At 53.5% G+C, this 11434-nt stretch overlaps 1 protein-coding gene across 3 annotated transcripts in view; it reads right to left on the bottom strand.

Moving 5' to 3' along the window:
• Positions 1–5206: 5206 nt before the first annotated feature.
• Positions 5207–11434, bottom strand: part of Sec14l1 (SEC14 like lipid binding 1) — a 60617-nt gene continuing 54389 nt past the window's right edge. For 2 of the 3 annotated variants that reach the window (XM_063242342.1, XM_063242343.1), the window contains exons 17-18: positions 7176–7226; positions 5207–5623 (exon numbers count right to left, since the gene is read on the bottom strand). In XM_063242342.1, the coding sequence (XP_063098412.1) occupies positions 5410–5623; positions 7176–7226 (265 nt within the window). In that variant the 3' untranslated portion in view covers positions 5207–5409. Of the gene's footprint in view, positions 5624–6338; positions 6412–7175; positions 7227–11434 lie in introns of all 3 variants that reach the window. The other variant, XM_063242344.1, reaches the window with a different exon arrangement.

Below are 11434 nucleotides of genomic sequence, written 5' to 3'. Positions count from 1 at the left end.
TGAATACAAACCTGTGTACTTCTTCCTTTCTATTTTTTTTAATTCTTAATTCTCTGCTTGCCTCTCAGCACCCATCCCTCCAGAGACAGCCTGGACTGTGCACACGAGCCACAGGGCTGGCTGGTCCTCCTGAAAACCATCAGCAGCACACACCCCACTTCTCTCCAGTTTACATCTTCTCTTGTGATTATCCAAACCACACAGCTCTTGGGCAGCACACTGAAGTGTTTAACAATGAGGCAATAAAAATAAATCACTTGTTCTCGGAAGACAGCTGGCTCATTCCTTGGCAGCACATCTCAGCTGAGTAGATGCTGACACAGGGGCGCTGACGCCAGGGCCTGCAGAGCCCTGGAAGCCTGGCCCAGGCTCAGTACCTTGAAAAAGACTTCAACACATGCATGTGAGGGCAGCAGGGCGCCATCTACTGCAGGGAGCCAGAAACTGCTTCCCACTGGGGAACCGCTGAGTATCTCTGTAGGATTTCTTTCTTTCTTTCTTTCTTTCTTTCTTTCTTTCTTTCTTTCTTTCTTTTTCCTCTGTAGGATTTCAATGTGCTTTCTAATCGTGTGACTGTCCACAGACAGCTGCCCAGTAGGCCTGGCCCACCCTGTGGCCTGCTGGCATTTGCTTCTGCTTCCTATCCTGGACCCAGGATCAGTCCCAAAAGGATCTCTCAAGAGGGTTTCAAAGAACTGCAAATGAACTTTTTACAGTCACTGGATCCAGGAAGCCATGCAGGACTGACTGAAGTCTCTGCCTCACTCCTCTTACAGAGACAAGCACCACATGCACCAGAGACTTAGACGTAAAACAGTGAATGAAGGATAATTTAACAGGAAGTCCCTTTCAGAGGAATGAAACCAAGGCTAGGTATAGTGGTGCGCACCTGGAACCCCAGTCCTCAGGGAGACCAAGGCAGGGCTGCAAGTTCAAGCCAGCCCGGGTGATGCAGAGCTCAGCAGAACCCTGTCTCACGATTTAAACAGGCAAAGGGATGTAGCTCAGTGTGGAAGCCTGGGCTCGATCTGCAGGAAAAGAATAAAATCCAGAAGCTATTAAGGAACAGATGATAAATCTGACCTCATAAAGATTAAATATTTCTTCAAGTACGTATGGGGAGTGGGGCGAGGGTAAAGCCGAGCAGCAGAGAAGAGACAGCTGCTTCCCATCTTGTCCAGGGTTCAAGCCAAGAAGGCAGCGCCTCCACCAAGCACCATAAGCCCGGCAGGAGCTCCCTCCCACACGTGCCTCTGGCCTGTCCCTGCGTCTGGCAGGATGAGCTGTCTTTGCAGTGGCGATGACTAAGCCCTGGCTTCTCCAAGGTGTCATCAGCACAGCTCTATCTCTCCTTGGCTAAAGCCCGTGGGAGTCAGGGTTTGCTGGTGGCAGGATCGCTCTGTGGTGACCACAGGGGTCCAGGCTCAAGCTTCGGCCCTCTCACCTCATGGCCTCCGGGACCACAAAGCCAGCAGAGGGGAAGGCTGAGGTACACACCTGCCCCTAAGGCTCTCGACCCGGATGGGCACTTGTTCTCGATGCTCGTGCTCTGTGGCAGGGTTGGTGCTGCTCACAGTATAGGCTGGCATGGCTGGTGATGGTTAATTTCTCTGCTTGTTTACCCCACACTGATTGTGGTGACTATGGAGGACCACCTGGAGGATTCTCCTTGAAAGAAGAGCAGTTATCTCCATCTTGGCTAAACCTGGCCCTGTTTCATGTGCTGACAGGTACAGAGCTGGTTGGGACTTTTCCTTCTCCCCACAATCGTCTGTAAGCAACGCGAATTGGTCTAGCAGAGGTGCTGACGTGTAGTCTTTGAGGCAAGGGGACAGGGCAGCGTTGCCCCAGCCCCGTAGCTCCCAAAACACATGTGTGTCAGGTGGGAGGGAGAGCCACACACCACACTGTCTTGAGATAAGGGGCATGAAAGAGTACACATCAGAGCTGACACACGGACCCCAGAGCACGAGGTGCTATCTCACAGTGTGTTATGCAGATGACCCCTGCTGCACCCCCTCTCTCTGTGTGTTTCAGAGGCGACTTCAGGCTCCTCCCTCCTCCTGCTCACAGCAGTCATGTGTCCCCCACCACCACCAGTCACTCATCAACTGCCCCCCAGCCGCTCCCCTCATTGAGAATTTAAAAAACCTGGGTTTGGCCCTGGGTCCAGCCTTTTGTTCTAGCTAGCCTGCACTCTAGCTGGACTTAGGACCCCTGGGCTCCCCACAACTATAAAAATGCCTTTATTCTTGCCATGCACCATACTGATAGTGGTAGATTGGAACTAACTTGCTAGAATTCCAAAAAGTTTCCCATAGCATTACAAATATAAACTTGTGGGGGCTGGGGATTTAGCTCAGCGGCATAAGCACATGCCTTGCAAGCAGGCAGTCGTGAGTTCGATCCCCAGTACTGATAAAAATGAAAAAGACCAAAAAAAAAACCAAAACAAACAAACAAACCAAATATAAGCTTGTAGGACTGTGGTGAGGACCCGGAAAGGGCTCTATATAGATAGTATAGATTACCCAGGGAGCACTGAGCTACTACTAGCCCTTTTTTGTGCTTCTTTATTTTGAGATGGGGGTCTCACTAAGTTGCCCAGGCTGGCTTCAAACTTGCCTCGGCTTCCTGGGTGGTTGAGATTTTACAGGCATGCAGCATCACACTTGGCTAGGTGTTGTGTCTTGGACACACTAAACACATGCCTATCATATGGCCTTGGCTTTCTTTTTTTTTTTTTTTTTCCTGGTACCAGGAATCAGACACGTGACTTCGTACTTGCCAGGCAGGCTGAGCTATATCCCAGGCACGTTGGCTCCTCTTTCTCTTTCTAGAATGTTCCCTGGGAAATTTGTTAGGCTGGCTCCACGGCCATCTTCACAAGGCCTTTTCTGTTGCAGATGCCATGCCTTGCTTCCACCCTTACCCCTTCCTACAGTTCCCGTCTCAGTCTCTTCTCAGCACCTACTGCCAACAGGCGGGCAGAGGACCCTGCTTCCTGTCAGTCAGAAGTAAGGTCAGTAGAGGAAGCTGCTGCCCAGGTTCACTGGCTCCAGGCCAGGAGCTCTTGCAGAGAGGTGGCTGTGTTAGAGCCAGGCCTGGAACGCCGGCCTGGCTGAAGGCTCCGGGCTCACAGCAGCTGCTGTGAGAGCTCTGAGTCTCCAAGGAGGGGCACGTCTGAGGGTACCCCCACCCCAGGGCCACAGCAGGGCCAGCCTTCAGCAGGCCGGAGTGTGGCCTGGCAGATGTGCTCCCTGGGGGACGCTGCAGTGTGGTGCGGCCGGGGCCTGGGAAGCTGGAGGCTGAAGGCCTCCTGTCTTTCCCCACCTCCTCTTTAGGGTCACCCCGGCTCTGCCCCTGCCCTGGGCAGAGGAGTGCAGAAGTGAGCTTGTCATCCAAGTCCAGCACACAGAAAGTCGGTGCACTTAGGGCTGGAGATGACGGTGAAGACCGCCACACACAGCGTGGTGGCCTGGCTTGCTGCAGTCTGTCACCCAGAGCTGGAATGCAGGCCCCACAGGGCCACGTTTCCCTTGCCAGCTGGGTACTGTGCCCCCATCCTGGCCTGCCCTGCACAGAGCAGACCCTCAATAAACACTGACCGGACAAGTGGAGAACTGGGTGAAGTGGGGAAATGTTTGCACCCCAGGAAGCCAAGGGGCACTTCCCTAGGGAAGAGGGCATTTGGGTTGGGACGAGGAGCAGGCAGAGAACTGGACAAAGGAGGGGTGGCCCTGAGGGACAACAAGGACCCATGACAGCCACACAGGAAGACCTCAGAGCCCCATGGAGGAGACAAAGCAAGGGCAGCTGGGCGAGCTCCGAACAAAGACCTCGTCACATGCAGAGACGCTTCCACAAGGCTGGAAAGGTCGCCAAGGCGGTTGTCTGGACAGGCACCGGCACCGAGCGCAGGCATGCTGGGGAGCCGGGGGAGGAGACGCTGGCATCTATTTCCCCCCTTTCTGTTGTCTGAGATGTTCACATTGAGCCTGTGTTTTCCTAGGATAAGAATTAATTATAGGGAAAGAGAGAGATGGGGAAGGGAGGAGGAGACGGAACTCGAGTTCCCGGAGATGAGACGCAGGGAGGGAGGCACTCGGTCTGCACAGCGAGACTCTGTGTTCTCACTTGAAGCCGAGGAGCTCAACCTGTGATTCTCCTGAGTGCTCGTTTCACAGCACGGGTTCACCCGAAATGTAAAGGACTGTGTGAACACAGACGGCCAGCCCACCGCATCTGCAGACCCAACCACCTGGGGTGCAAACAGGTGGGAAAACTCACCCGGGTCTGTACTGAACACACACAGACCCTGCTTCCCTTTCATTCTGTAATCAGTAGAGGGGAGCAACCATTTGCAAAGCCTTGGCATCGTATTCAGCACGATCCTCATCTGCAGGGGATTGAGGGTGCCTGCAGGGTTGGATGTGCACAGGTTCTGAGCAAATACTATGCACTTTTCTTTTTTTAGATGAGTCTTGGTGTATTGTCCGAATTGGGTTTGGACTCCTAAGCACTGACGATTCTCCCGCTCCAGGTTTCCCAGAGATGGGTCTACACCGTGTGCCACCAAGCCTGACTCGTGTCACTGAATACAGGGAAGCTGAGCATGTGTGGGCTTCAGGGTCCACAGCAGGTCCTGGAACCAGTCCCCTGGGACACAGTGGGACCGTGTGCTACCATCACCCAAGAATTTTAAGAGGAAGGTGCATGAAGAAGTTATACCCTTAGTCTTTCAGCGTGGATCCAGAAGGAGCACATCTTTTTACTAAAATCAGATGAGTCACAAGACAAGTATCTGACAAAGGACGAAGTCCAGAGTGTATAAAGAACTCCTGATTCAACAGTTCAAATCTAGTTAGGAAATGGGCAAAGATATGAATACACATTTCACCAAAAAGAATCTACAGATGGTGAAAAAAAAATATATATATATGGAAAGATGTCCAGCACCATGCATCGTTAGGGGAATGCAAACCAAGGAGAAATTCCAACACATCTAGCAGAATAGCTAAAAGGAAACACGGGCAAGGATGTTGATACCTAGAATCGCTGCCACGCTGTGTGTGGGACTGTGACAGCAGACAGCCACTCTGTAAAGCAGCTGGCCACGTGTCACAGAATGCAGCAGGTAGTGACCATATGACCCAGCATTGTATGGGCTGGAGCACATGGTCACGCAAAAATTCACACACCAGTGTTCATAGCAGCTTCTTTTATTATAATCAAAACTGCAGGCACTTCAGGAATCCTTCCGTGGATGGGGGTCCATCCATACTGCAAACCGAAGACCTGGCAATAACCAGGCATGAGCCACTGACTCTCAAGAGTCCCTGGAGATTCCTCTAGGGAATTTGCAGAGTAGGGAGAAAGCTACTTTTGTAAAGTTGCATATTCTATTAGTCAGGGTTCTCCAGAGAAACACAACCAGTGAGCTAGAGACAAGGAGAGATTTATGAGAGATTGGTTCATGATTATGGAGAACCAGGCCTGGGGTTCGTGAGCTTGGAGGACCAGGAGGGTCAATCCCAGTCCAAGGTCAGAGGATGAGAGCCAGGAGGAGATGGTGGAAGATCTGGTCTGAGTCCAGGAGCCCAAGAGCCAGGAGCTCGCATGCCTGAGAACAGAAGATGAACATCCTACCTTAGAGAGACAGAGACAGAGACAGAGACAGAGACAGAGACAGAGAGATAACTAATTGGCCCTTCCTTCGCCCTCAGCTCTTGATTGGAGGACGCCAGTGTTGGGAGAGAGAAAAATTTTCTCTATTCCATCACCTCATTCACATGTTAATCTCTTCTGGAAAAACTCAGACATACCCAGAAAATCTGATCTTCCAGCCATGTGGGCCTCTCTGAGCCCAGTCCAGAAGACAAAAAATTCACCCTCATATGTGCGTGAGATTCTACTTGTGTTTATGAAACACTAAACTCTAGAAACAGAGAAGAGTGGTTGCCAGGGCTTTCAGAGGAGCAGAGCAGGTGGGGTGCACTGCTTGGGACCATGAGGGGCTCCAGTGGTGCTGTGACCACGGTGGGGACACGCAGGTGATAGGACTGCATGGAACTGAATGTGCACCGCACGCATGGGCACAAGTGAACTGGGGAAATCAGAATAAAACTGACAGGTTGTACCAATGACAGTAGCCTGGCCAACCGTATGGTGAACTGTAATTCTTTTTATTTATTTATTTTGGTACCGGGGATCACACTCACGACCCCTCTCATGCCTGGTAGGTGCTGTACCACTGAGCTCTATCCCTGGCCTGGTAAACCAAAATCTTGCAAAACTGGGGAAAACTAATTCATGGGCACGATGATCTCAGCACAAACCTCAGTGTAGAGACTGGGAGTATAGCTCAGTGGTGAGCGCTTGCCTGGTTTGCACAAGGCCTGGGTTTCATCCCTGGCACCACGAAAACCAAAAAACAAACAAGTGAACAAAACATTTAAAATAAATGTAAGTCTTTTCTTTCATGCTTCTAAAATCTGATTCCACTGCTTAGTTTTTGCATTTAAAGAAAAATGAATTAAACCAGCGTGATGTTAACAAGCAAACTTGTGCTCACATGGACTCTGCTCTGGCTTTTCAGCGAAGATTTGGGTCCCTGTCATAAATGGCCACTGCCATCTGAGTACTTGGGATGCAGCTTTTAGACTCAGCTAAGTCTTATTTAGCGAAGTCCTTTGGATGCAAAGTCAAATTCCACAATAATAGAGGATCACACCCCAAATTACAGTGGGTTACCCACCTTGCTCTTCTGCATAATTCAGACTTGTTCTACTTGCTGCCAAACCCAGGTCCCCCTACACCCCTTTCCCTCTAGAGAAGTCCACTTAGCTGGGGCAGCAAATGCCTCTGGGTTGACAGTTCAGGGGCCTTTTTCTCCCCTGGACATTTTCTTGAAAAGGTAGCAAGCCAGAGCTGCCCATTTTCCTGTTGCCTTGGCAAGTGTCAGCAGAGCCCCAAGGCTGGGCACTGGACAGGAGGGTACCCCACAGCAGGAATCTGGGCCACCCTAGAGGACGCCCAGGAACCAAAAAATCAGCTCACCAGGACAGGCGGTGCCCCACCCAGGCCCACGGATGGGGACACAGCTCCTCCAGCAGCAGGTCAGCCAGTTGTGCTCCTGAGGACATCAGCACCCAGGTCACACTCAGGTCACTTACCTTGTCAGCCTTGGCCCTGGAGGGCATTGTCTCCTCCGTGTCAGGCTTCTTCTGTAAGTAGAAAAAGCCCTCACTGGCTGTGATTCCCCTGGGGCCCCCATGGTGCCCCATCTGCTGCCCATTCTCACGACCCCTGAGCTTCTTGTCACATGCCCCTCAGCCCAGGCTGTCTCCCTGTACCCAGTGCCCCTCCACGGCCTCTGCTCCAGCCAGCAGCCAGCTAAGGCAGATGCAATCCCAGCAGCCTCCACCTTGATCCAGCAGGCAGACCTGTGGCAGCTTGCAGGGGCCTGGCCTATACCCCCTGTTCCTACACTCCCTGCTCGAGCAGGGCAGGGTGCCATCTCCCAGAGTAGGCCAGGACCTCTGCTGGCTCCAGCTTGCTAAATGCTAGGGAAGAGAGAGAGGGCTGGTCCTAGTGTAGACACCGACAACCTGGGTCAAGCAGAGGGTGCGGGGTATGGCCAGTGCCTGCCCCACACCCACAAGCACCTACCCCTTCCCTGTGGGCCCATCCATCCTGCTCCTGGAGGCAGGAGCCTGGGCTGCTATTCACCAGCTCACATGCTCAGTGCCCATGGTAGGAGCCCAGCAAAGACACACAGGATGACGGACAGGGCATGCTAGGCATTTGGAAGCTGAAGGGAATCCATTTTATGGAGCTGGAGGCAGTGAGACACTTGAGGCCCTGGGGTTGGTTGGGACAGGTGACACTGGGGCTGCCAGGGAGCTGGCAATGGCCTCTCAGCTGAGGCCAACCCTGCCAGAGTCTAGAGGAAGCAGGACTTCAGGGTACCAGTGGGATATAAAACCCCATCAGCAGTCCAGGGGTCTCAGCTGAGGCCGCAGGCACATTTCCCAACCCTCAGGCCTCAGTCTCTCTGTCTATGTAATGGAGTAGGAGCTGGGCACCCGAGGCAATGGGTGCCAGGTGGGGTTCCAAGGAGGATGTGAGGGGGTGTGGGGGATTGTCCTGACAGCCTGCCTGGACAGACTAGGCACGTGGGGCTGGAGCAGCGGGGTGCCCTGGCCTCAGCCCTCTCCCCAAGGAGCCTTCAGCCTGTGACTGCCAGCTGGACAAGTCAGTGTCACAGAACTCACAGGGCACATAGAAGCTGGTGCAGGGCAGAGAGGGACACAAGGAGACACTTGCCCCTGGCCCCCCCAGGTCGTGATGGAAGAGCTTCCTGGGCCCCTCCATAGAAGGGCCTGGCACTCCAGGCACAAGGACACAGGGGCGAAGGCCAGGCGGTGTGGCTGGGGCTGGGCGGCAGCGGCCTCCCAGCAGCCAAAGCTGCCCATGCACAAATCCTTCCACAAGGCACGAGGCACCTTCAGGCTTCAGGTCAGCCCAGGTTCCTCGGAGAGCTCTAGACCCCCAGAGTCAACAGAGGGGCAATTAATCCACCCGTCAGAACAGTCGCCCAGCTCTCAGCACTCTCAGAACGGCGGTTCAAGCAGAGCAGCTGGCTGGCTGTGGTAACACACGCCTCGTAATCTCAGCACTTCTGCGACGCTAAGACAGGAGGACTTTAAATTCCAGCCTGGCATAGGCAAATCAGCGACTAGGAAAGAACCGAAAAGGTATAGGGATGGCGCTCAGTGCAAAAGCCCTGGGTTCAATCTCCTATACTAGAGGGAAGAAATGCAAACAAAACAAACAATAAACAACAACAGGGCAGCCCAGAGCCCAGGGTGAACCTCGGAATGATTCCACAGGTTCTGGTGGGTACACACAGGCAACAGGGCAGCCGCACTGCTCGGCAGTCTGCCCTTGGCACCTGTGGGTCGGGGCCGGCAGAGAGGGCCATGAGCACCAGGCACCCGTCCTAATGCCACTCTGCCAGGCCCACCCCAGCCTCTCTAGACAACCTCTCCTCACACCCTGCTCCCCTGTGCCCTCCTCAGGCTGGGGCCCTTGGGTGGTGTTGGGGTCCCTGGAGGCAGAAGCAGGTCAACCAGGAAGAGGCCCAGGCATGGCAGATGGACATGGGCAGAACCTCAAGGGGTGTCACTTGAGGACTCACGTGAGCCCTCCAAGGGACACCTTCGCCAGCGCCTCCTCCAGGGCAGAGAACAAGAGCTGGACATCCTGGGCGCAGCCCCCTGCCCACAGGCAGTGTGTGGGAGGCAGAGGCCTGTCTCCCTGAAGCCCTCGAGCCTCCTCCCTCGGCACAGGTCTCCTAGAAGCAGCCGGGTCTCTGCTCCTCTGGTGGACACAGCGCTGTGCCAACATGGCCCTCGGGGGAGCAATCACCAAGACCTGAGCAGGGAGAGGCCTCAGGCCAGCAGCTGAGCCCTTCAAGGAGGAACATGCTGCACCCCATGCTCCCCCCACATCCCAGGTGGTGGGTGGGTGGAGGCCAGAGGACAGGCCTCCCATCTCTGCACCTCACCTTGCCTGAGGTAGTCCTATAGGGCCCAGGGGTCCCTCTCTTTCCCTCCTGGGTGGCTGTGGGGTCCTGTACCTGTCTATCCCTGCTTCTTTCCTACCAGGGCCTATGATTCTTTCAGGGTCCAGGAAAGTGTTTTGCTTTAAAATCGTAAGTTAAAAGCAGTCCTGCTAACACCGAGCACATCAGACTCCAGACTAGCTTCCGAGGCTCCTCCTGCCAGGCTCCTCGCCACATTTTAACGGAAGAGGCGCTGGAAGATGGGGTGCCTGGAGCCCAGCAGTCAGGCACTCGGGGAGCTACGGCTCCATAGGCAGCGTGGGTACCCTTCCTGTGCCAGGCTTTCCTGGGCCCCAGACAGAGGCAGAGCCACGAGATCCCGTCCTAGTGGTCAGTGTTCTCCACTATGCGCCGCTCACCTTGAGAGAGCCTGGTCTAGCAGAAAGGAGAGGCTGAGGAGGCCACCAGGCCCAACACCCACTCTTCACCCTACCCTGGTTCCAGGATGGTGCTCACCCCAGCAAGCAATCAGACCTCTGCTCCCCACGGGCTCCTGGGCTGGAGGGCAGCCTGGTGACAGTTTAGTTCCCCGCCTTATGGGCATCTCATGTCCTGTCCTGAGCAGGGAAGAGAACATTTCATAAAACCATCTTGCTTTTCCGTCTCAGGTTGCTCTGTGGGCCTCTCCCTCAGTGGTTTGGCTCCACGGGGATCGCTGCCCCCCTGCCCTAGATGCTCCCTGGGATCTCATTCCCCAGGGGGCCACCCCACAGGTACGCACAGGTCAGGCCCAGAGCTGTGTGAGTCCCATCGGGCTGTGCTTTCTACAGAGCTGCAGTGGTATCTGGGGATCCAACACCCTCAAAATGGCACATGTCCCTACAATTCACCTTCACTGGCCTGTGTCCTCTGTGGAGGCCTGGATCGGGTCAGGGCATCTGATCTTAGTATCCTGGGTGGTACTTAGGGCCCCAGCAACCCCTGAGTTGGCCACGTCCTAACAACCCAGCTTCCCAAGGCACCGCAGGGAGCTTCCATCTCTGCCCTCACTGTGCCTGGATAAGTGGCAAGGGCTCTTCACCTATCCTGTGCCAAGAAGCACCCTCATCCCTGAGGGCAACATCTTCTCCTGGCCGGAAGGAGGAAGGAGTCACCGGTGCAGTCCAGGGAGTTCTTCCAGTCAAGCTGCTGGATTTCACTGTCCCACTGTTCCAGTTTTAGAGTTCTGTCCCACCAGGAGTAGCCTTCGGATGGGGGAACCCAACCCCCCCACCTCGAACATTTTGTTTTCTGTAACAATCAAAGGCTTTGCAATTCCAGGACATGAGTGCACACCTCTTGTGTTAGGGTCTCCACAGAAATGGTACCAACATGATGTGTAAGTGCATATTGCAGTTCCCCAAAATTAAGGCCTACCTGGAAAATAAGCATATTTCATAGCACTCCTAATATAAGCCCTACCCCCAAAATAAGCCTCAGTTAAGAGCATGGGCCAGGCGGATGCATCCTGTAATTCACTGCAATACACGACAGACACATTGAATTATAAAACATTACTAAAGTATAATTAAATATGAATAAATATTATTGACATTAATACTTAAATGATAATGTAAAATGTAAGTTATAATTAAGTAGTTGTAAAACACAAGCAAGCACCTTGAACTAGAGGTGGACATCCATGGAAACTGATGAACTTATTGCCAAATGACCAATCCGAGCACAGACAGCGTGTGAATGTGTGTACTCCACAGTGAACCAAGGCAGTGGTGTGTACTCCAAATCTTCATAAATCAACACGCTATGTGCTCTAATCACGCACTTAGTGCCTTTGTATGAAATAAAGAATTTTGGCACCTGCAGGTT

Source organism: Cavia porcellus, unplaced genomic scaffold, assembly GCF_034190915.1.
Source record: "Cavia porcellus strain 051 isolate PalLab524CR breed Dunkin Hartley unplaced genomic scaffold, mCavPor4.1 scaffold_32, whole genome shotgun sequence".
NCBI classification, from domain to species: domain Eukaryota; kingdom Metazoa; phylum Chordata; class Mammalia; order Rodentia; family Caviidae; genus Cavia; species Cavia porcellus.
Note: the sequence above shows the minus strand (reverse complement) of the source record. Positions and strands in the feature narration are given on the sequence as shown.